This window comes from Protopterus annectens, chromosome 12.part0, assembly GCF_019279795.1.
Source record: "Protopterus annectens isolate FY-2018-M chromosome 12.part0, PAN1.0, whole genome shotgun sequence".
Lineage (NCBI taxonomy): Eukaryota > Metazoa > Chordata > Ceratodontiformes > Protopteridae > Protopterus > Protopterus annectens.
Genome location: NC_056746.1, coordinates 317068405 through 317094853, shown reverse-complemented (window position 1 = coordinate 317094853; position 26449 = coordinate 317068405). Strand labels below are relative to the sequence as shown.

The window sequence follows — 26449 nt, the reverse complement described above, 5'->3', positions numbered from 1 at the left end:
ACTTGTCACTATTGCCTTGTAAATAAATGTCAGTTTTATGATTACTAAGCTGCTATGTAAAAATCTTGCATTCTAGTCTTAAAAATGTACTGTACCTGATGTTATAATTATCTGTAGTGCAGCTTATATCCCCGGGCCTCAACTGAAAATGGACATATATCCAGTTGGACTAGCCCAGTCAACAAATGGAAAATAAAATATATGTGCGTTAGCTTGAATTTTTTGAAGGATATCAAGTCTGAAACTCACGTCTGCCATTATTTTCCGACTTCAATTCTCAATGGTTTGCCACAGTTTTACGAGACACAGACAAAAAGTATGAGGCAAAAATCTGGGCATTCTGCGAAAATCTGTACAGTTGAGACAGAGTATGCATCTCAATTAGATGTCAGAATTATTAGCCACATTCAAATACAGCTGCGTTATATATTTATTGGCAATACATTAATAAGCACTGTGTTGATATATATATATATATATATATATATATATATATATATATATATATAGAGACAAAACAGAAGTTGGATTTTTACTCTATTGAAAGACGCCCTACCAAATGCTCACTTCCTTAGTCTAAATTGGTAGGTTACAGGACCACGGGGCAAAGTTTCTGAAGATTTGTTAATGCAACCAAACTTGATGATGGTTTTTCGGAGCCGCATCATCCAATCAGCTACTTAGTGGTACGGTTCACTCTGTAAGGGTAAGTGTCATTTGAATATTTTGTATTCATTCAACAACTGCTTTAAAAACAAAATTGGATGTGGTATTAAGTGGAGAATGGCTAAAGGGTAAGATATTAATGTACTGGATTAGAATGAACAGTCTTTTATTTAGACATGCAGCAATAAAGTAACGCCAGAGTGTTAGAGGAAGATGTTAACAGAACATTCTGCTTGAACTATTACAGTAGTAATGTGGCTTTCAGAACCAGAACTGATTCTTATTTTAAGAGTAATATATTTGCACAGCCCTTGTGCCATGCTACCATACATTTCTTTGTAGTGTTGTGTTTGTATACGTTATGTCTGAATAAAGAAACTTGACTGAAACGTCCCCCTTTGCTTTGGCTGTAATAGTCATTCTTCGTTTTGCATATACTTGCATGAGAGGAAGCGGATAGACCGAAGTCTTTTTACAAGGTGATTTCTTTTCATGAATCTTTGCTCCATTTCATAACATAAATACTGCAAGGTAGATGTGAGATTTGCCGAAATCATTACTTAGAGCAGCATTCATGATTATAGTGCTAACATGTTTTAAAGCTAATGAGTAGGTTGGTGTGTGGGCTTCTGCAAGGATTGTTTGTCTCTGTATCTTATAGCAGGCAGGTACGTGGATTCCTGCGTGATGGAGTAGAATGTAACCTGGCTTCTTGACAGCAGAACGTGGGTGTTGGGAGGGAACTGTCAGTCAATAAACAGAGGAGTGTCACAGGACTTTGTGATGGAACCACTTTTGGTTAGCGTATTTGTGTCCAGTATCACGCTGATGTTGACAAGCAAGAGTAAATCATGCTAATTATACTAATGATACAACAAACAATGATGCGATGTTGGCGGGGTTTTAGTCTGGAGAGTGATGCATTGTGAGTAACTAAGCGAGCATTGGCTGTGATTTCATGTAGGTGAAACTAACAGCTCTGTGATACTTTTTACTGCCCACACTCAATCTGTGCATTTCTGAGCTTCTGTGTTGGGACTTTCTCCCCTGTACACTTGCACTGGATTGCGTGAGAAATCAGAGACCGAATGAATGAAAAAGTACAAGTTATGCACTTTGGACAGAGGAACATAAGGAAATAGGGTTACCACCAGTCCCACTTTGCGAGGGACAGTCCCTCTTTGGGCAGTTGTGTCCTGACAAAAAATTGTAAAAATGGCAAATTTCCTGAGATTTTAGGACAAAATTATTTGCATAAAACAGTTATTCTGTATCTAAAATACCTAAATGTTATAAGAAATAGAATAAGCAACTAAAATGCTACAAGAATAAGCTTTTATTTAGGCAAAAAAGTTAAGTTCTAACCTTGTACTGTCCATGGGTATGTGTCAGTCTGTAAAATCTGATGTTTGTACCAAAAATGTTTCACTTTGGCCATTTGAAAAGGTGGCAACCTTATAAGGAAAGCAATTCTTTGCGGTTTGACCCTAATCAGGATAGAAAGGGAAATGTATTTGGGAGTTAGAGCTGAACCTTATAGCATGAGATGTCATTGGTGAAGGCTAATACAACGGTAGGATGCATACCATGGGAAATTAATTCCAGGGATGCTAAGGTGATCCTTTCAAGTTTAGGGTAAACGGGAAGACTGCTTTTAAAGAAGGACAAAGGGAGAGAAGGGAATATTGACAGTATCTGGAATGAAGGTGGATCAATAAATACTTGGAGAAATACAATCACTGAGAGGGTAGTAGTGCCAATGACTGTATTGCTTTAGGTGCTGATACATTATTAGTTAATCAAGGATTTCAGAACTGCATAAGAATGAGCAAGGCAGGGTTAAGATAGAAGTAGCACTGGGACCTGTTGAGTCCATTTGAGTGTTGCAACTATCAGCGTATTCTTAGATTCGTAAGTAGAACAGATGTTTTCTCATTGGAGCAAACAATAGAATTTTACAGAATATGTGAAGGAGCTTTTGTTTTCTTGATCAGAGCATAACTTGTTTGTAAACGTTGGACTTTACTGTTCAGAAGTGGGGAAAGATTTCCTCCAGATTTCTACCGTACTGGTAGTTTTCTTTCCAGATAGCAACTCCGCAGTTGGTTTCAACCTGCTCCTGCCCTACCCCCATTCCCACCCAATTATCCCCCTCAAATTTCCCTCTTTATTACACCATTAGCCACACTTCCACACTTCTTCACTTCCCCTCACATTACACCATTAGCCACATCTCCAACCAAACCCACACATACCCAACATCGTAACTCACCTCATCATTACCCCATCAGTACAACCTCTTCACCACCACCGCATCTCGTTATTGCACACTAATTCTCACTCCTTTAGTCACCCACATGCCATACTACAATGTCTATCTCTACTGTCACTACTCTACTTACCTTATCACTATCTTTCAATATCCTACTACATCTAACCTCTACATCATTCTTCTACCTCTTCCTCCCTCTACCTGTTATCCTTTCTCTCCATATAGTCTGAAGATACCACTTCCTCCTCATAAATTTCAGCCAGCCTTTACAACACAAGCATATTATGTACCAGTGTAACAATCCTCCCCCACCATCACCACAACAATAATATTTTTTCTCTAAATTATTCAATCAAAGTAAAATGGAAACTATAATACACTACTCTCCCATATTTTGTAACAAACCTATTGCTATGTGGACACATACATCCCAACCCAGGTCCCATCTCCTCTCCTCTGCAACCCTCCAACTTCCATAAATCGATAAACTTCACTACAATTAACCTACAATGCATCAGAAATAAAATACCTGACTTCCATGCATGGATAGCCCACAACAAACCCAGTATTACTGCCTGCAACTGACACATGGCTAAAACACTATATTAAGGACAGAAAATTCCTTCCCCCAGGTTTTGCCTGTCTTATGGCCAACAGACCCCCCCCCCCCAAAAAAAAAGGTGGCAGCATCTCGCTAATATACCCCTTGTCCTTCACTATTGTCCCATATACAAAACCCATCCCACAGTTCTCCACAGCCGAACGTCTAGTTTCTTTCCCTAAAATGAATAATTGCAAAAACCTCTGTGTGTGATGGTCATTTACATTCCCCCAGGCAATAACATTCAAATTCTTGAGGAAATCCTTGCCTGGGCATCTACTAACATAAACAAATGAGACTATCATACTGGGAGACGTAAATATCAACTGGAGAGACATATCCCCACACCACTGTAACTGCAATATCAATTTATATAAGTTCACCCAGCTAGTTAACATCTTAACCAGGCTTAATAAAATTTAATACTAATGGTTCAATCCTAGACTGGATTTTACTACCCGACCTAAATAAGATCACATCCGCTGGTACACTCTCCAATAGTATAAGTGACCACTTACCAGCCTTTATGCAATGTGAATGTACCACAACAATTTATCAACATCAGTACAGAGTTACCAGAGATGAATCCAGTTCTGTCCATCTAGCTTTAGCCAAAGGTTGCTTAGCATCGACTGGGATGCACTAAAATCACTTCTCCTTGATGAGGCATGTGAGTTCTGCAACTCAGCCTTCCTCAGCATACTGAACAATCTCTCTCCCCTTAGACAAAAGAGAGTAAAGACCAACTGTGCCAGTTGACTAACAAGATCCACTAAGGAGCTCATGAAATGAAGGGACGAATCATGGAAAATCTGTCAAAAAACCCCCCATCTGACCTCACCCAATACAAACAGCTCCGAAACCAGGTTATGCGCCTAGTACTACAGAACAAAAAAGAACGCTACCTTACATTACAAAATCAACACGAGCAAAACCCAAATAAATTCTGGAGCTCTGTCCACTCTTTATTAAACCCAGGCTCTAGTAATAATCATTGCCTCGACCCGAAAAAAACACCCATTGAAACTGCTGTAACCTTCAACTCCTGTTTCATAGATAGTATAGCTAATCTAACCGTTAGTTTTCCCAAGACTAATTTGTCCACCACAGACCTCTCCACTGCTAACACCAGTACACCCTCTATTCCCAACTTTACTCTGTCACCTATACCCACCTCAACTATTAAAAAATTGCTTCTAAAACTCAAACCATGCACAAATGCCCCTGACAGTATACTCGCCAAATACCTGCAAATCTCAGCCAATTCAATTGCTTACCCTATCAGCATACTTCTCAACAGATCTCTCCAAGAATTTATATGCCTGTCATCTGGAAAAAAACTTGTATCCTCCCTCTACACAAGGGGGGCCCCCAACATAGATACCACCAACGTCTGCCCCATTGCTATGCTGTCACCCATCTCTAAGATTCTGGAAAAATGTATTCATTCTCAATTTCTTCACCATCTGACTCACAAGCACATCCTCTCGCCCACCCAACATGGATTTAGGCCAGGATATAGTACCATCACTGCCCTCATACCCTTCATGGACACTGTCAGCTGATCTTCACTATTTTGTGATCCTTCTAAAGCTTTCGATACTATATCCCACTCTCTCCTAACAAAACTCTGTAACATAGATACCTCACCTCAAACTGTAAACTGGTTCACTAATTACCTCACTAACATGCATCAATCAACTAAATGGTAGAATTCTTACTGTCCTTTCCTAAACACCACTGGTATTCCTCAAGGCTCCATTTTAGGCCCATTCCTGTTTAGAATTTTTATCAATAACTTCCACACTGCACTCTCTCAAGGCTCAGTCATCCAGTACGCAGAAGACTCTCTATCATCTGTACTGCAAACAACTCCTCAGAACTACACCAACTCACCCAAAACATCATCACCTCCACTGGAATTTGGATGTCTAGTAATCATTTTGCCCTGAACCCCAACAAACCAAACTAGTAATCTTTGCCCCTCAAAAGTCCACACCCCTACAAAAAGAGAACTTCACCATTCAATCCCTAAATGGTACCACCATCAACATTATACCTAGCACAAAACTCCTAGGTGTCATCATAGACAAAAAACTTACATTCGACCTGCACATCCAGTCCAATGTCAAAAAGACATATCAAAAGCTTGGCACTCTCTACCGACACAAACATCTACTCAGTGCATCAGCCCGACTTTCCTATGCCTCTTCTTTTCTATTACCCTCTCTTTTATACAGTGCCCCCCTCCTCACCAACATTCACTACTCTCTAAAGTCCAGACTAGACTCATGCTACAACAAAATTGATAAGTTTGTAACTAATGCGTCCTACTCATCCCACCACTGTTTATCATTACACAACCTAAAATGGCTTGAACTCCCCAACCATCTCACCTTTATCCAACTAACTACAGCTCACAAACTCATTCATAATCCATCCATGTGCCCTGCTCTATCTTCTATACCATCCTAACAGACCACTCCGATCCAACAACTAACTGCTCGTAAATGTAGAAAAACCCAAACTTTCAGCTGACCAGATGTTTTATTCCTTTACCATCGCAAAACATTAGAACTCCTTCCCCCCAATACTTAGATCCATCTGCTCAGTAACCCTCTTCAAGACATCTCTGAAACAACACCTCTCTTCATCTTGGCTGTGCACATATGCTGACACCACATCTCATATAATCTAACTTCAGCCGTCACAACTAATCTCACGCCCACTCTACTACTCTGGCATCCTCCTTTCACATCCACCTGTCTTTTTACTTACTCCGCCTCTCCACCGACTTTGATTCCTGCAACAGGACTCGTATAGATTATTGCTGTGCTATTACACCTCCTAAATGTGTGAAACGTTTAAATACCTAGTCTGTAATTGATTCCTATATCTTCTTTGCACCCACTGCATGAGGTGTTCTGTATAAATTTTGCTAGCTGAAAGCTACTCCTATAGAATGTTGTCATGTGTATACTCTGTATTGCTTGTATAATATCTTTGATTTGAGAATGATTACTTATGTACTGTTTTTTCCGCCAATTGTATAAGTTGCCAGTCTTATGTACTAAATGTCTATATTAATGTAAATTCTGTGTTCTATGTGAAATGTCTTATATGTGGAGCTTTTCTCCCCGGGACTGCACTAAAAATGGGCACTTCTGGCCCAGCTGGACCATCCCGGTAAACAAATGTAAATAAATCTAGTATCCCAATATATTGCGTTTAATACTTAACCTTTTGTTTTGTGGATAACTGATTTATTCATTGGATTAGCACGTCTGAACACAGTGTTATATTTGCAAAGGTTCCACATTGTTAATGAGTTATTTGCAAAGTGGATCACATTTTAAACAAGTTAACAGTCACACGCTTCTAAGAGTCAGCTTGAGGTTTGCAGGTGTAATATGGTCAAATCACCATAAAGCAACTGCATACAGCAATGCAGTGAATATGCAGCTCATGTGGAGCCATGGTAATATTCACTGTGGCGAGCCCTAACGGGAACATCCGAAAGAAGATGATGTGGAGCCGTGGTAGTAACAAAAGCGTGTGAGGAAGCATCCCGTCACATCCTCTAGAACTTGTAAGTGCTAATAAAGATTCTTCACAAACATGAATAAAGGAAAACTTTTGGTAGTATAATACTGTTTTCTATTTTCCATCCTTTTGTGATGTCTGTTTCAGCTAATAAAATAAGTAGTAATGGTCATCATCTGGGACTTAAAAACAGTCATTTAGACAAGGCAGTGTCAGTAGTGTAGATATATTATGCTGTATTCTTAGCCAGTGGGAAGGAGAATAGTGCAACAGTACTTGTTGAAAAACAAATGTATTTCTTATTTTAAAATGTGTGCGTCCTTTTAATGAGACATTTATAGTTTGCCAGGCTACTCTGGAAAATTAGGGTGGATGAACATGTAGAAGAGAGGAGAGGAACAAAGGAGATGTGCAAAATGAAGACAAGAGGAAGGGTATCATAACCTCTATTCAGATAGTAAGTGTATACTGTAGGAAAGATTCCTTCCCTGTAATGTATCATCAAAAGGCTGGGCTGGCTGGCATGGAATCAGGAAGTAATTGGACAGTGGCACCGCATACAGTAAGCAGAAATACCAACTTATTAGACTTAAGTTACTTCAATGGACCTATATTTTTAAGTAAAAACTGCACATTTTAGAATAAGAAAGCCCACTTTACAAGGTGAGGGCATAATTATAACAAAAAGAAATTGTAAGGAAAAAAAAAAACTTTGTGCTTAATCTTTAATGTATCCCTCACCAGTGGTGGTTTTCTAGATCTCTGGAAAATTGCCATTGTCATCCCAAGCCATAAACATTTCTCCAGCTCAAGTTCTAACAACTTTTGTCCCATTACTGTGCTGTCTTTCCTTGCCAGAGACTTAGAGAAGGGTGCAGTCAGGACCGGCCTTTGGTTAACTGGTGCCCTAGGCAAAAGGTCTCCACATTGCCCCCGAATACCACCCAGTGCTCCCATCCTGGTCTACCTACACCATCCAGATAAATGGAAAAGTGCCCCTGCTAGAGCGGTGCCCTAGGCGGCTGCCTATTTGGCCTATGCCTAAGGCCAACTATGGGTGCAGTTTCACAACTTATGGAATATATTGAGTCCTATGTATTTCACACTAGTCACCAGTATGGATTTAGAAAACGCCATGACACTAAATACAAAAATGACTGATGCATTGTTTTAAGAACCATACCGAAGCTGTATTCATAGGTCTTTACAAGGTGTTTTACTCTGTGGATTATTCGTTGTTGATGAAAGAGTTGTCTTTTTATGGTCTTGATTCCGCCTATTTAAACTGGTTCTCTGGATACCTGCATAGCAAGTTCTTTTTGCTTGTTCTGTCAAACACCCAGTCTTCCCACTGCCTAGTATTGCTGAGTGTTCTGTAGGTCTACATCCATAGGCTGTTGCTACGCGCCATTTATGTTAATGTCCTCAACATTTCTCAAGAGGTGCATAGTATCTTGCTATATGTAGATGATATTTTCATCTGTGAATCTGGCAGATCAACGGAGACTATACTACCTTCATTCAGTTGTGCTAGGCCTTTGAAAAACTTAAGAGGTAGTCTCATCTAAACCAGTGAAGTGGTGTTTGGCACAGAAAAATGCTTCAGCTCATGCGATGACATTTGGAACCTTACTGTCTTTGTGAAAACTATAGGGTCTACAAGTGCAGTTGTCAAAGTCTTTTAAGATGTTCTGCTACTTTAGTGATATTTGAGGCCATAAGATCAATACTTCTAAAACAGAGGCCAGTAAGATTAATTACACCCCCTTTGACAAACAAGCGAAGAAGGTTCCCATTTGTAGAGGCCTTCAAAGGCATGAAATACCTGGGTGTCGCACTGGAAATTTCAGTCAAACTGACTTAGATGATGTTATAGAAAAAGTCAAAAACTATTTTCAGATCTGGAGACATCTGAACTTAGGCTTTCACCAATGAATCCTTGCAGTAAATTGGTACATTCTCTCTCTAGTGTATGCAGTTCAAGGCCTTTCTGATTCTACCAAGGGAGCAAATAGCAACCCTCAGGAAGATGACCTTTGACTTCCTATGAGCTGGGCAAAAATCCAAACTCCATAAACAGATTGTTTTCCTCCTGAAAGCTGCTGAGGGACTTTAGATCCCCGATTTAAAATTGTTTCTTAAAGCTGTCCATCTGAAATTACTATTGGGTATAGTGGACTCACAGACGCAAACAATTTGGAAACAGATTTTGGTAAGTTGGAAAGAAGGCCTTAAAGAATTCTACGAGAGGTGGACAGTAGGAAGCTTACTAAACAGAGAGCAAAGAGTTTAATTCTAAAATAATTTTGGGATATGTTTATATGGGTGTTTGACAGCACTAAATTAAAAGCTGGATAGAGAACTTAAGCCCAATACTGCATAATGACTAGAGAGGGCATAGCTGTGGCTCTTTTAAGCTTCATATATGCTGAGTTAATAATTTATGGTATTGTAAACCTCTTCTAGAGGGCAAGGCATTGGGAAAGTCAGCTGTCAAATGCGGATGAAGGATGGATGATGATCTACTTAATTTTTTTATTAACCAAAGATGGTTTCAACCCCAGAAAGAGATTGGCTCCTCTGGATTCACTGGATGGTAGAACTGAGAGAAGGCCTAAAAAGTGCAAAAAGATTACTAGGTAGGATTTACAGAATTCCATTGGGTGCATGGAAAATGAACTCCTTGGATTTAAGACAATCTGGGAAACTGACCTGGGAGTCCATATTACACTGAGGGAGTGGTTCAAACTGCTGCAGATTCCAAGATATGTTAACAAATTGAGGTGGTTTAGATTTTTGGGCTCAAAGTGCTTATTCAAGTACTTGAACATGCCAGTTAAAGTTGACTAGATGTTTTACAGCACCTTACTAGAGTGCTGGAGATGCGGATCTGGGGCTGTTAGGATCTGGAAGCACTTATTCTGGGATTGCCCTGACCTGGAGTCCCTATGAGAATGAACTACAGGATATATAACAAAATGACACCACTTTAGTTGCAAACATTATACATCACATACACCATTGAAACAACTGTAGTTGCAAACATTATACATAACTTATAACCTATCCAGTCATTGTCAGTTAAGCATTATAGAGCTCATTCAAATCCTGCCTTTTAAACCTTGTTTCATCTCTGCTTATATTGTTCCTGCAATTCCCATTTTTTCCTGTGTGTTTTGTTCCTTCCCTTTTCTAAAGATCCCACTTCAGTTGTTTTATCTCTGTTGCTATATTCACTACTACTAGTAAAGTTGGTCTAGACTTTGATTTCCATTTTCTAGTAATTGCTTTTTTGGCAGTCACCATAATTAGACTCAGCAGTACTTTACTATCTCTAGGCAATTCTGATTCTTCTGATTCTGTATCATAGCTCAAAAAGATCATCTCCCCAGTCAATCCAATCCACTCACCCAACATCTCCTGACAGGGAATCCCTAAAGTCTGCCAGCTCATTACACTCCCAAAAAATATGTTCCCAGCCATCTTTTTCTTACCCATCACACCGCCAGCATTTGCTATCTGCCAGAGGAAAAAGTCTTCGGAGTCTACTTGGGGTTTAAAAATACCTATGTAAACACTTCCAGGCAGAGATCCTAAATCTTCTAGACATTGTTGCATATTTGGGAGCTACACATGTATCCCACATTGTCTCTTTGTGAATTGCTTATCCAGTCTCTCTTCCCAGTCCTTTTTAAGCTACTTTGATTATTAGAATTATGCAGTATTTTATAGGTTACTAATTATTCCTTTTTTAATGGCAGCTTCTTTTCTAGATTCTATTAAAAACTCTACCAGTGCTGGCATTTCATTCAGGAGCCCCCTATTTCTTTCTCTTTGCCTATACCCTGCTATACTCTATCAATCCTTGATAGGAAAGGCAATCTCAAATCTGCAGTCAAAATAAATTATTGGCCTCTTCCAATTCTATTACCTTTCCCTTTCTAATTATTTGCTGCCAATACCTTGGTTCCTTTGCCAGTTTTCTCCAATAACTTCCAGCCCCCTCTTACCTATTATCTGTATCCCTATCAGCAAAATCTCCTTTCTCCATTCTCGTGCTGGTTTAGTTATTAAAATACTCCCTGCTATTTTATGAATATAATACTCTGTATGATTGTTGTTGTTCTCCTTAAGAGTCTGCATCCAAAATTTCAATCTCTCCTTATTTCTTGAGTTTCCTCCCTGTATCATCATCGTACCTTTCCACTTTGAATTATAATTTTCTGCTTGTGCTATGTATAAGAGCCAACTGTGTTGCTCTAAAATACCCCTCAAATTGGGTAGTCCTAGTCTGCCTTGTTCTGTTTTAAGAATCAGCTTATCCCAATTGACCCTTGCTGTCTTCCCTTTCCAGATAAAGTCTTTCAACTCTTTTTAGTTGCCATCAACAGCTTACTCTTTCTCTGTTCTTGATAGGGTATGAGCCATGAGTGGCTTTATCACAGGTGGACCTAAAATAGCTGAATCTGATTATGCTGGTTGAAAAAAAAAGTTATTACCAGATCCTGGAAAAAGAAAGAACTCCCACTGCTGTTTCAAGTTAAGTCTCCAATGTCTAACCTTATGAGATGTGGAATTTCAAGTGCTAGAGGCCTGGATAGAGCAAAATTGATGGATAAATAGTGAATTTGGTCTAATATGTTTCCTTGATACAGACACATGAGGTGATTTATTAGGTTCGATAGCATAGCTAGGATGAGGAGAAGGGGGCAGTTGCCTCAGGTGCGTTGTGTTGGGGGACATGAATGGCAGCCCTGTTTGTTTATTTATTTGTTTGTTTGTTTTAGCTCTCACATATAGAATATTAGGTTAAGGACTGGCTTTAGGGCCTGGAACTCCTCTAGTGTTGAGCAGTGCCAAGTCAAATAGGCCTTTTTCTTCCCTATTCCTCTCATGTAGAGGGTATGAGGGGCATTGGGTAGGTGTTGGGACCTGGCGCGCCTCTACTGTTGGAATGCCAGACTGAAGAGTCCTTTTTTGCTCTCATTTTGAGAGGATGATGGAGCTAGATTGTGGAATGGCACCAGCACCACAAGAGCTAGCTATGCATCTGAATAAGCTGGAGGAATATGTTGAGTTAGGAACCTGTCTTTCCATTGAGTCTTGTTCATTTGTTGATGTAGAGTTATGTCTGTAGTGCAGGTGTTTGTAGTGTCACTGGTTTTGGAAAGAAACAGGAGGTTAAATAGTATTTTGTCTTTCCTGACTCAAAAGCTGACACAGGTCACCTTAGAGCAGCCTTTAGGCTACTGAGTATGAACAGTGTTGTGCTAATTTCTACTGAGTATAAAGAGAGTTGTCCTACTTATCAGGATAATTGATTGATTTAAGGTCTTTAATTATCTTGGTAAGACATGCTTGTGGTCTTTCTAGATGAGCAGAAAGGGAACCGTCCCTAAAGTGGCACAGTGGGGGCAGCAAAGTCTTTAGCCAGTGTACAGAAGCCCTGATATGAGAGCTGAAAGCGCTCCCTGATGGCACAGGAAGTTTTATCTACCATCTCATCCCTGACTGACACATACTGGCTCCCCTTAGAATAACACCGTCTACTTAGCCAATTATCTTGTCGTGGTATGTAGGTGTCATTCTTGGTGAAGGTGAGATACCACTCAAGACTAGTATCTTTCCTGCCTATAACACATGTGCAGTAAATTCCATCATGTCTCTCTACATGTCCCTTTGGGTGCCGCAGCTCAGGACATTCAGTCCAACATGGGCAGCCACAGTACTGTAGTCATATTTATCTGGTTTAAGGGCTCTTAGCCCCCTTGTGACGTAACCTATCCTGGCAACTTACTTTCACTCTGACCTTTTCCAGTCTGGTCAGTGTGGAGTCTGTATGCCTAACTATGTAGTTAACTTTGACTAAAACATTTCTCTGTGCAATGGAAGATTTAGTGGAATTTATGGGCTTGTGTCTGCATTTTTGGTAACTCCTGTGTGAGCTGTGTGGATTTGCAGTATGTTTGTGGGGCAGGAGTAGACATTGTTTTGTGTGCAGGAGGCTGGAATATCTTGCAGTGTGTTCTAGGAGGCTTTGGCAAATTTTTCCTTATGGTCTCCATACAAGTTATGGGGCTAGTGGTGTGTTGTGACTGATGTGGTGTTCTAGAGGCATGTTGCGTATCGATAGTGGGTTGAGCAAGAGGTTTGTCTCCATGTTTTTTAAATATTTACAAATTTTGTCCAGGTTGTACTATTTACTGGTAGAAGCAGTGAGCAGTCAGTAAGCATAAGACAATTGCTACACTGCCTTAGAACACCTAGGAGTCGGAGTCGACTGTTGAGCCATGTTGCCAGAGGGTAGAGGGCTTGGGGTAATCACAGTACTGAAGGGTTGGAGAGAAGCCTTTTGTAGTAGATTCAGAAGATTTATTGATATAGTATTTAAGGTGATACTTTTAAGTTAGGTTAGATTGTAACTAATCTTGCAGTACTTAGTGAAAAGACAGAATAACATCTGCCAAGAATGATAAATAGTGGTGATCATGTATTGGCTACTACCTGGCCTAGTAGTGCTAGGAATCAATGACCCTTTGCTCCTTCTCCTTACAGATTTAAAATAGTAATACTAATCTGGTGCAGGTTCCTGAGAAGTAGTATTGTCCTTGCAATTGCTGGGGTCAGTATAATTGTTATAGTGTATTCTTGGTAGATGTCCTGAATGGTATGTGCAGCAACTTGGCACAGTGGTCCAAAATTAAAACTGAAGAGGTCCCCAGCAAAACAGTAAACAGACCATTCAGGGAAGTCCCATACACAGTGCCCAATCAGAGACTGTCAGGAATTTAATGCTCATCTGTTCCTTCTCTTGCAAGGTGCAAAATAGTAGCATTAATCCCAAGCTGACTGCCAAGAAGAAATTCTTAGGCTTTTCATTGATTGGTAATTTGTAGGAAGGCTGGGAAATAATGTCCCCCTGTGCTTTCTGTCACCAGGAGCAAACAGAAGCACTAATTCCAAGTTGTTTCCTGAGAAACTGTTCACATGTTTACTAGTGACTGGTAGTATTATCCCAGATGTTACATTTTGTAAAAATAAGATGGAAAAGAAAGGGGTTAATACTCCACATGTTGCAGTGTGGACTAAGTGAGTTGGAAAATATGAAAGGGAGTAACAAGCTTTAACTGTCAAAGTGGATGGCCTTCTCAGTTTGATCTTTTACGTATTTATTTTGCTGCCTTGTATTAGAGAAGATAAAATCTTTTGATATTTTTGAGCTTTCCACATGCATGGAGCACTGTTATGAAGTTGATGGTGAACTTTTATTGCCAAAACAATTTTTTTCTGCTTTAGAGAATTACTCTAAACACCTTTCCTAATAGCACTTTATACAGAGTGTTCACCCAGAACCAACTTTTACAGTAGTGTCTGTTTCATGAATACATATTGTATTAGCGTCGTCTGAAACTTCTGAACAATCCGTTAGTGTTCTTATTCCCTCATCTTTGAGTCGGGACACCTTTACCTCTTGTTTCCCCTTATGCTGAACTTTACCCTGCCCCTTTTTGCTAGGGTTAGAGGCATATTTCCCTTATCCGTTGATTTTCTACCTCCTCCCATTTCTTCCATTTGTTTTTATGGCATCTGTCCACTTTGTCCCTTAATAGGAGTTTTTCTTGTTGTCTGAGTTCCTTTATCAAAACTATGACCTCCTGTGTATTTGGTGCTTACTTTACCTTCCATTTTCTGGTTATCACTTTTTTAGAGACTAGCCAGACCAGTGAGACTAATCCTCTGCTGTCTAGATTACTATTTTTACTGATTATGTAGTTTAATATTGTATAGTATTCTTCTTCATTTTCTTCCCTTGTATGCCCCAGTATCCTTTGCACTAATTCTTTGTTTCAAGTTAGTCTGAAATAGTCTTGGTTTACTACAACTCCAGTAAATGTGTTTCTAGTCTCCCAATGCATTTTGACCACATCTCCAACATTAAGGACTTGCTCCTTAAAATATTTTATGCAGCCGACTCTTGAGTATAAAAGTACTTGTGCAGACATTTCCAACCAAATGTCTGAAGTGTTATGGATTTAGTGATTTTTTTTCATGGTATTGTGCAACTATCTTGCCAACTCTCCTTTAACTTTTCTCTTACCGATATGTTTTGCTATTTTAGTATAAAGTGTGATTCGTTTTGATCTTTACCTGTCTCTAATATGGCTTTGTACACTCTGCTTGCTATCTTGATGTTTAAACTCGTGTTTGATCTAGCTTCTTGTAGTAGCTGGATCAGTTGTGGTTTACTTGCCTCTATACTTATTGTTTCACTGTCAGAACTTTCCAGTACCTTCATTACCCCTGCATAGTGTAACCACTTGTTTGGTGTGTCGTAAGTTTCACAGAACTCTTCCCAGGTCATTCTTTTATGCCTTTTTCTTTTTCTTTTTTTTCAGTCTGAGAAAGTTATATTTATTCCTTTGTGGTACAGATCAGTTTCTTTTTTTTTTTTTCAAAAAATATTTTTATTAAAATTTGAGTAAAGAAATAAATTACATAAAGTGTTCCATTTTTTTTAACAATATTAAAAAAAGAAAAAAAAACACAATCATTCTATATCTAACAAACAACATAACTATTTACAAATGACGTTCACATAAATATCAAACTAAATTATTGGTTAGTTCATATACAATCAATAATTTTCTAGCAAGTCTAATACATTTTTCCACATATTAATTCTAGACATGTTTCTATTAGTTCTTGACTTAATGGTCAAAAGTTCCAGACTGCAAACTTCAGTAAGAAGGTTTTTGAATTCTTGAAACGTAGGGGAAGTTTCTGATTTCCAGTTAATTGTTGTTATTTTTCTTGCTACTGCTAAAATAGTCCATATTAAATTATATTTAGGTCTTTTAACACTTTGATGTATTGGAGTGTTAAATATAATTAAAGATTTAGAAATCAAGAAATTATCTGTAAATAAACCTTGAAGAAACTATTTATATCTTCCCAGTATTTTTTTAGAAGTATGCAGTTATAGAACATATGAGACCAGTCAGCTTTTAATACTTCTTTGCATCTCCAACAATCATTGATGTTCTTATTGAATTTATTTAGAATGTGTGGTGTTATAAAGGATCTATGCATATATTTCCAGGTGTATAACTTCCATTTTAGGGAAGATGTAGTGTAGTAGGCTGATTCTAATATATTTTGTTTGTCTTGATCTTTAGGAGCATAGTTATTAATTATATTGAAATATTCCCAATATTTCTCAGTGTGAAAATTTGTATAATTTCTAAGTATTTTGTTTATGTGTGCTAATTTGTTTTTGTCAGTGTTTATATTTTGAATAAGTGTAGTCAAAAATAAAATTATTTTAGGTAATGGATATGCTAAATGTAAGGGAATTGATTCCAAATTATTTATAATATATTGTCTACATTCCTGTATGCATAGCCATGAGTTAGTCTATGTCATATTCAAATTTTAGTTCCTCAAGAGACTTTATCCTATCTTTGTCTATTAATTGAGACCAATAAATATGATGTTTCTCTTTGAATAATAGCATTTTTGTATTATCTATCGTGGTTAATATACCTTGAGTAAAAGCAATTGGGAAAAGAAGGAAAATCCATGTTTTATAATTAGTGAATTTGAAAATAAAGTTCCTAAATGTTTTTAGGATGAGTAGCAAATAATTTGATTCATTTAACTTATATGATTGTACTGTAAATATATCTTTTAATATCCACAAAATAGGATTATTTAACATTAGTGTTTTTTGAATGTTTAGTTTATTAGAAGAGTCCCATGCTAACGAGATTAAATATTGTTTCCATTTAGAAGAATATGTATTATTGATTAGAAAGGAGACTATGTTAATAATCGAGGATAATGTATATAATTCCAAGTTAGGAAATCTTATACCACCATTTGTCCAGTCATTTATATGATGTTGCAAAGCTATTCTGGATTTATTGGGATACCATAGAAATTTCAATAACAAAGAATTACATTTTTTAATTATCGTTTTAGGGGGAATTAATGAAAGTGATTGAATAATATAAAGCATTTTAGGAAGAATAGTCATTTTTATAATAGAAAGCCTTTCATCCATGGAAAATAGTAAATTATTCCATTTTTTATAGAATCTTCAATTTTACTTAAGCAGTTATTAAAGTTTAATTGAATGATATCTTTTATGTTATTGGTAATCACTATTCCTAAATATATTATCTGATTATTTTGAGGTATAAGTTTTTTATACTTTTGTTGAATTGTGTTTTGTTTTAGATTAATTGGGATGATCTGAGTTTTATTGTTGTTAAAACTTAAACCTGATATTTTTTGAAATGTATTAATATTTTTAAATATGGCAGGAATAAATCTGTAGTTTTCTCCTACTGTTACCAGAATATCATCAGCAAATAATTGAATTTTAGATGAAGTCTCTGAATTTAACTTATAACCTTCAATGTTTTCATCATCTCTTACTAAATTGGCCCATGGTTCCATAATCAATGTAAATAAAAGGGGGGATAAAGGACATCCCTGTTTAGTCCCTCTTGTAATAGGAATGTTTTCTGATACGACGGTGCCAATTTTGATATATGCCTGACTCCCTTTATATAAGTTTGTTATAAGATTTATAAACTTATCCGAGAAATTCAATTTGTCTAGCAAAATAAATAAATAGTCCCAGTTAACTGAATCAAAGGCACAATTTATATCTAAACCTATTAAAGTTAAAGTTTTATTAGAGGTTTTTGCTGAATCTATCAAAGTAATTTTTCTTCTTATATTGTCATAAGTAGTTCTATTTACAATAAAACCTGTTTGATCATCATTTACTAATGATGGCAAAAAAGTTTTAATCTCTTAGCATATATGGACATAAACATTTTGTAATCTGAATCTAATAAAGAGATTGGTCTGTATGAAGAACATTTAGTAGGATCTCTGTTTGATTTGATTATTGGTGAGATAAAGGTATATTTCCAAGAAGGGGGTGTGAAGGTGTTGCTTTGGGAAATATTAAATACTTTATGCAGAATATTTAAAGCAGATTTAGGTAATAATTTATATATTTCTGGGATAATGCCATCATTCCCAGGGGCTTTGTGTAATTTAAATTTTGATATCTGATTTTGTATATCTTGTAAAGAAATAGGTTTATTTATATTATTAGTTTGATCTCTTGATAATCTATATTTAGTATACTTTGTTATAAATGTCTTAATCAAATCTTTTGAATCTGTTATCTGGCAATTCTGATTTATCTTATGAAAGAATTCTTTGAATTCCAGTAAAATATTGTGTATATTAGATACAAGTTTCTTCTTTTTTGGGGAATAGATCTCCTTAATATGGTTGAGTTTTTTAAGTCTTTTTGTTTTATTTGCTAAGATATTTAAAGATCTAGAGTTCGTTGAGAAGGTTATAAATTTAAATTTCTCTGTTCTGATTTTTGTTTTATGGTTTAAGATCTCAAGGTATTTTGTATTTAGTTTACTTATTTCTTTCTCTAAGTTAAGTTTTAGCTTATCTAATTTACATTGTAGATCTTATAATTCTTTGACCCATGATTTTCTTTTATTATTATACCACAAGAGAATTCTCCCATATAGGAAGGCTTTTAAGGCATCCCAAATATAAACTTCTGATATATTATTAGTATTATTTAATGTGATAAAGTCTTGTATCTCTAAAAGTAAAAATTCTTTAAATTCTTTCAAATTAGTTATGTATGCCGGTATTCTTTTAATTATAAGAGTGTGATTTGTTTTGATTAGTAATTCAAAAGTTATTGCATTGTGATCGGATAAGGGACATGAAATAACCTTTACTTTAATTAAATCATCTGTTAATTCTTTTGATATTAGAATTCTGTCTATTCTGGAGTTTGTTTTATGTCTGTGGGAGTAATGAGTGTATGGAAGTGAGTCTAAATCTGCAAAGCTATTTATATCTTTTAATATAAATGATTGCATAAAGTTCAATAGTAATTTAGCTGAAGTTGAAATTTTTCTTTTTACTGAGGAGTTAGTATCTTCATCATTTAATATACAATTAAAATCACCTGCTATTATTAAATTACCTTTAGCGAGACTAACTATTTTATTTAAATGCATTTTAACGGTGTTTGAACCAATACCTGGAATCCAATATATATTTATTAAATTATATATATTTTTGTTTAGTTCTATTGTGACTGAACAAAACATACCTTTGTTATCTTTGTATACTTCTAGTATTTTAGGCATGGGGAGTGTTTTTTATTCCATAAAATAGCTACTCCTCTTTTCTTTTCAGTATGTTCTGAACTTGTTAAAATTGAATAATATCTGATATTTAACTTATCAGTATCTGTGGATAGTAAATGTGTTTCTTGTAAAAAAACAAGATGTGATTTATGAATTTTAAGATATTTGAGCAAGCTTCCTCTCTTGCAAGGATTATTTAGACCATTAATATTTATTGAAATACCCTTTAAAAGAAACATTTATATTATGTGTTATAAGTTATATACAAGGTAAAATATTTGTAATCCATTCTGGTAAGCACTAATGCTAGAAAACATACTTATCAAATCATAGACAAATTGAAGAGTCTCAAAATATGTTGCTATTGTGAACGTCATAAAAAAAGTAACATATTATTGTAACAGGACATCAATATAACAAATCTACCAGTATCCTTCCTGGAGTTGTAGACTCCTAATCTGAGTAGCATATACCACTCAAATTATCCTCCTAACAAATAGCGACAATATCTCAGCTACTGTCAAAAAGAGAAAGAAAAAAATATATATATATATATATATTCTTCACTGTTTTCTTCCCCCTATCCCCTTTAAACTATTCATTAAATTACTATTACATTTAAAATAATATATCCAGTTACTATATCTGTGCTTAGAGTTTAATTATTGTGAAGCAATTACATCAGACAGGAAACATAATTAAAACAATGCATAAACTGTTTAACAATCATAGTATTTCAGATAGGGTTGTCATATGTATATGCTGGCATTTCTTTTCTTATATAACATTTGGTAATTTTGTATAAGTGAAGTTTATATGAAGTACATTTACAATCAATTAATGTTTCATAGTATGCATTTATGTTATTTAATATGCTTTAGTACTGCATATAAAATTATCTGATGTAATGTAATTTTTATATTAACTATAGGTACAAATGCAGGTAGGGGATTACAAAGTGGATATTATTGTGTATTTATATGTTTTATGTATGTGTTTATATGTATGGGAGTGTTTAAACTGTTTATTTGTGTTTATATACCTATTTGCAGTGAAAACCGCGGTTCAACATTCTAAAAAGTCAGTGCGACTTTCCCATAAGGTTAAAGTTCACAAAAATTGTGTTGCACAGTCAAGAATGATGTCATCAGGGTGTCTCTTCTTTCTATAATGAATGGAGCCTCTCCAGCTGGATTTCAAAGCTGTCCTGAATAAAGCGGGAGAAGTAATGCTTGAATTCTTCTTTTTTTAGTCTCTTGGGTCCGCGTGGAACAACTGACGAAACTGGTATGTGAAAAAAAAGCTGAAAAGTGCATGAGACTCTCAGGGGCTAAAATAATATAGAATAGAATGTAGATGCATCATTCTAATGACTTTCGCGTTTGTATGTGCAATCGCTAAAGTAATAATTATTAAACAGAACTGTCCCATTAATCTTGCATAGATATTAGTAATGCATTAGATTCTGTTTATTTTTTACATACATCCTAGCCCTGAGAGCTTAACACTGTTCGTATTACACTAACGTCCACAATCAGATCCCTCTATTTCTCACAAGATCATACGAACAGCTTTTCATTTCCCCTTGTCTTTCATTTAAACCAGAAGAACATTTTCAGTTGTATTCTTATTAAAAATTTTTAAACACATTCAAAGTACATAGCCAAACTTGCCATATTTATGTTATCAAGATGTAGCACAAGAACACACATACATATTGAATAAAAAAAAAAAAAAAAAAAAAAAAAGGGGAAGAGAATGTTACACTTACATGTAGTTGCAACCGTGAATTTACTCTAAAGTCTTTATGTTTATATTTAAAGTCTCATATTAATGGTGCATTTCTTTATTTCTTTAGCTACTTTTTTTTCGACTGACTTCCAGTTGTCATTTTCAGCTAACCTTTTAAGACTTGCACTTGCCCATTCCATATCTTCTAGCTTTTCAATTATTTTGTTAGAGTTAACAAAATTAAGGGCTGTGTCTAAATCATCAAAAGTTTTGATACCATCCTGTAGAAAATTTTTTAATCTGGCTGGGAATAATAGATGAGTTTTTATTTGTGCCTTTTTGAGCTCTTTGATTAAGGGTAGGAAAAGTTTTCTTTTTGCTATTACTGTTGAAGAATGATCATTATCAAAACGAATGGTATTGTCATTTAATTTAATGGGAGCTTTTGCCCAGGCTGTTTTTAGCACTAGTTCTTTGTCAAATGAAGATAAGAATTTTACAATTACAGATTTAGAAGAGTTATTCTTACTTGTTTTAGCTGAAGCAAAAGATCTGTGTGCCCTTTCGATACCATATGACAAGGCTTCTGGTAAGTCTAGTACATCTTGGATCCAGGTTGTCAGGAATTTTGACAGATTGTTTCCTTCTATGTTTTCTGGTAAGCCAAATATTCTAATGGTATTCCTTCGAGACCGGTTTTCTAAATCATCCACTTTGGATTGTAAGTATGTATTTTGCTTTATTAGAAAGTCTATATTATTCTCATCTTTATGTAGTCTACTGTCAGTGTCATTTAGTGCTAATTCAATACCTGTAATTTGAGATTTTTGAAACTGCAGATCTTCGTGTATCTTTTCCATTTGTTTAGTGCAGTCTTTTTAAAGATGTCAATCTTTAAATCCATTTTATCTAGTTTGGCAGATAGTTCTTGTACAGTAGTGAGTAAAGAATGTAGGTCTTTTTTTAGAGAAGATTCTTGATGAAGTGCTTTTGATGTAGCCATTCTGTTGTCAGTGAAGATAGATAAAGTATCCAAGGTATAGGAAAAAAATCAAAATTTCTTCAGAATTTTTATATGTAGTTATAAAACTAGATGAGAGGAATTTATTACTGAAGACTGTAAGTTCCTCCGATAAAATTTACTGAAAAAATCCTGTCATACAAAATCTAAACTGACAGAGCTGAAGAGAATTGCTGCTATTCTGAGCCCCTCTTGGCCACGTCCCCCTTATGCCTTTTTCTTAACTGCTCCTGGTAGAATATCTTTTCATTTTGTCACAGCCAAGTTCTTATTACTCGGGTGTCTACTGTAAAGCGTGTTTTTTTCCCCAGTCCAGTTGGCAATTCAAAGTTCCACCATTTCAGTCTTTTTCATAAGACATTCCTCCAGGTACCAGTTTGATCTTTTAGTGTGTAGTAGTATAACCAGATGAGACTCAGAAAAGCTTCCAAAGTATTTCAGATACTGCTTTCTGATAGCAAGGCATGTTCGCTGGGTAAAGGAGTCTGGATAAACTGCCCCTGAGGGTGTGAAAACAGTTGTCAGTGGCATTTGGTGAACCACTGGCAGATTTATAATCATTTGTTAGTAACTAGGGTAATATAGTACAATCTGAGACTTTTGGTATTCTCTCTTTTGAACAAAGCTGGACCTAGGATGGAACTAGGCAATTAAATGTCTATTAGTCTCACTTCTGTTCCTAGGAAGTTCGTAGAAAAAATTCTAGAGACAGGTGGATTGAGTCCTTCAGTGCTGATGTTTCCTCTCCCTTCATTACCAGTCCTGCATTTTTGCATGTCTGTTAAAGTAGCCTCCTTTATGTTTCTTCATTATCCCTGGTCCATTGTCTCCTCACTAGAGCCAACATGAGTTCGTTAATTTGATTGTCTTGGTGTTATATTGGTCCCATAATTTTTTTTACATCCTGTTTTTGTTGGACTGCCTCTAATCATAGAGTCCTCTATTGGAAACTTTGTAGACCATTAATTCCCCTTAAGGGTGAGAGATGAGTACCAGTGGGCCATTATGTGTGAAAGATTTATATTTTTCCTCTTTTTATCCTAAGCATCTTCCTTGGCAACAGACATAAGTGTCCCCATTCATAAGGGTCTGCTACACCTTTTGTCCATTCTTTGGGTACACGTACACATACTTACCATTGAAGACTACTGCACAGCCACTGCTTGGCACAGTCAGGTACACATCCCTGACCATTAATCTATTTTCTGTATATTGGCATCACCAGTGGTAGTCAGCAGCACAGTGCAGCATCCACCCCCCTCTTCTCTGGATGGGTGAGATGGTATTGACTGCTTACTCCCACTCTCCCCAGCTGGCTTCTCCAGCTCTTGGGTCATTAACTGATTTCAGACCATCTGAGTCCTCATCCAAGCTTTTTCCTTCTGTGGCCACATTGGTTTTGATTCTCAGCTGTCATAAATCACTGCAGTTGTCTTCCTTGGAAGCTTTTTGTATTTCACTGTCTGTTAGCTCACTTGTGTTTATCATCCATCTTGCTGTACTCGCAGATTAACTGATTGGTTTCTCCAGCTCCACTGATCACCTTGGTGCCAAGTTGTTTAGTGATATTGTAAAAATTTTGTGGGCTACGCAGAGACTGTCCACCTAATGTTTACAACTGTGCGTAGGTTTATGTATGATTTCAATTGTGAGTAAAGACAGAGATGTCTCAGCAGTGTCAAATGGCTTTGATTCTGAAGTATCTTTCTCCCCTTTACTGTAAAAACTTAAGGCATTCCATTGTTATGGTTCATTTCTGAGCTTTCTTCAACTTCTATACTAGAGACGACAGCCATGCTTTCACTACTTTGAAGTTATTTAAAACTTTTTGTTTGAATAATTTTCAGTTTAGACCACCTGTTTTACTTTCTTGTCTCTCTGGGATCATAGTTATGTTCTTGAAAGGTTTACTTTGTCCTCATTTGACCAAACGAGTTGAGCTGAGTTGAAGTTTTTGTCCTGAAAAAAAAATTTCTTGCAACATTTATTTCTACTAGGAGTATTTATGAACTTACTTACTGGTATTTCCATTTAAATAAAATAATGTAGAATAGATTTTTATGCAGTACTGACTGTTCTTTAAGTATGACCTGCTGTTCCTACCCTAAATATGCTACTACTGCTGGGGTTACACTAATTCAGAGAAAAGGGAAATATATTTATTCTTTATTTTCTATGAGTTGGCACAATTTCAGAGGTAGTATATTTAGAGATTGTGGTGTTGGGGCATAACTCCTACATTGGGGGATTGTGGGGTGCAGACCCCACGCAAAAAAATTTGCTTTAAAAGAGTATGTCAGTATATGTATATTGCGGTAGTTTACTAGGTAGTAGTAAGCTCGTCTGATGTAGGCAGGATGTGATGTGCTATGCTTTTATTTACGTGGATACTTTTTTTTTTTTTTTCCATTTACTGACTAGGATAGTCCAACTGAGCTAAGAACCACTTTTCACTGGAGTCATGGGAAAAAGTTCCACTTGTCAATTAGCAGTTGAAATGGTACAATAATATATAATAAGATTACATTACAATTTCCAAAGACAATATTGTACATTCAAAATAAGGGCAGAGAAAGATATTTTTAAAGGATACATGGCATGAGTAAAAGGAGTAACATGGGAGTGGAACATTAAAAGTTGATACTAGCGGGTGTTTCTAACATAGACTATGACATTTTCTTGTGGGTTTGTAAACTGTGAAGAAGTAAGGATCAGTAAGTATAGTAGAATGGGATGAAATTAGTAGTAGTGAAAAAATTTAAGAGGTAAACGCTTGGATTCTAAAGGGTTTACAGTGACGGGGAGAGCCATAACACGTCTATTTTCTCCCCTCAAGTTAAGTCTTTCTGATTGTTAGACCATCCTACCGCTGAGGTTTCCCACTACGGGGCCTTCGTGCACAGGGCAGTCTCCCATGCAGAGCTGCACAAGAATGTGGTAATCCATGGTGCAACTAATACTAATTAGCTATGTGCTGTCCCCCAGAAATGGCAGTGGCTCCCAGTTCACACTGTCAAACAGTTCAGAGAATTACTCTGCTGTGCAAATTTTTACTGTTGGAGGAAAAAGTGAACACCATCAAAACGCAGTGGTAACCCATTCGTATCTGTGGAAGCAGTCCAGGTGCAGGTAAGTTTCAGTAAGACATGGAAGTGGGGGGGGGGGGGTGTTGGTGTGTGTGTGGATGTATTTCTGCCTGTCTACAGAGGCATGACTGAAGCTGCATGAATGTGTGATGCAACCTGGTTTAATTTCTTCAAGTCTCTTGGGTTTTCAATACCATGATGGGAACAGATCCCATTCCTAAGTCAAAGTATGATTAAAGTTCGTGGCATTAGTATTATTTCAGTCTTTGATGTTGGCCAAAAATGCTCTTTGCAGCACCCGCAATCTGCACAGAATGAACAACTCCTGCAATTCATATGGAGTTATATGTATTGGTAGCATATCTAAATACAAATGTAAATTCTTCAGAAAGACTGATAATACAATGTTCCAGCTTCACCTAATTATCGCACTTTTTGAAATCTCAGTCCAGGTGCTTAAAGGATAAATAAAGGCAGAAGCAAGCAAGCTTTTTATTATGCTTTATGAATCTTTTCTGCAGTAATAATGTTTGTTTGCTGTAACAAGTTAATATTATTTTTTTCATTTGTTCTTCAAAATGTTGTGGCAGGTTCAGTCACTCAGACATGATTTCATTTTTCAGTTACTAGGTAGCTTACTAACTATCTGACTGCTTTGCTGATGACTTTTCTTTAACTTCAGTTTGATTTTGCCAGGTGGAGGGTGGTGATAAAGGAAGGTTTTGGTATGGATATTGCTGTTGCCTGTGTTTTCTTTAGATTTCCTTAACTTTAATTGCTGATGAGTAACAGCCTTGTACTGTAGATATCATAAGACCATGTACCCAGATGTAGACTTGCTATGAGTGATATAGTTTTTGGAGGCTGTCTATCAAAACAGGTGCTTATCCAAATGGGTTAAATACACTTGTAAATAGATTTGTGTTTTTCTTTAGGAATTTTCCAGGATCCTTTCTTAAAAGGATGAAACCTTGTACATGTGATGTAGTTGACATGAGTGGTGTTTGTTTATATTCATTTATTAATTCATGGTCAACACTTACTTTATCTGGTTTAGAGTCATGGGGAGCCAGAACCTTTTCTGTCAAGTAGTATGCATGAGGCGAGAAACATTTCTAGACAGGATGCCAGTCCGTTGCAGTACACATGCATATTCATACCTTGCATCCACCTTGGCACAGTTTGAAAGTTGCCAATTCCCCTACTGTTATGTATTTGGGATGCGGGAATAAACTAGATTCCCTGGCAGAAATACATGTGAGTACAGGGAGGATTTGTAAACCATACTCCACACAGAAGGTACCCAGATGGGGATTAAGA

The 26449-nt window shown here is 36.5% G+C and overlaps 1 protein-coding gene across 5 annotated transcripts in view; it reads left to right on the top strand.

Moving 5' to 3' along the window:
* The window catches only part of DHRS7B (dehydrogenase/reductase 7B), a 749348-nt gene that overhangs the window by 384415 nt on the left and 338484 nt on the right, over positions 1-26449 (top strand). Inside the window, exon 1 of one of the 5 annotated variants that reach the window (XM_044089397.1) lies at positions 672-706. The exons of 2 other annotated variants lie outside the window; for them this stretch is intronic. Coding sequence is in view for 1 of the 3 variants with exons in the window: in XM_044089392.1 (XP_043945327.1) it covers positions 784-794 (11 nt within the window). In the remaining 2 variants the exon portion in view is untranslated. 2 more of the 5 variants (XM_044089392.1, XM_044089395.1) reach the window with 2 other exon arrangements.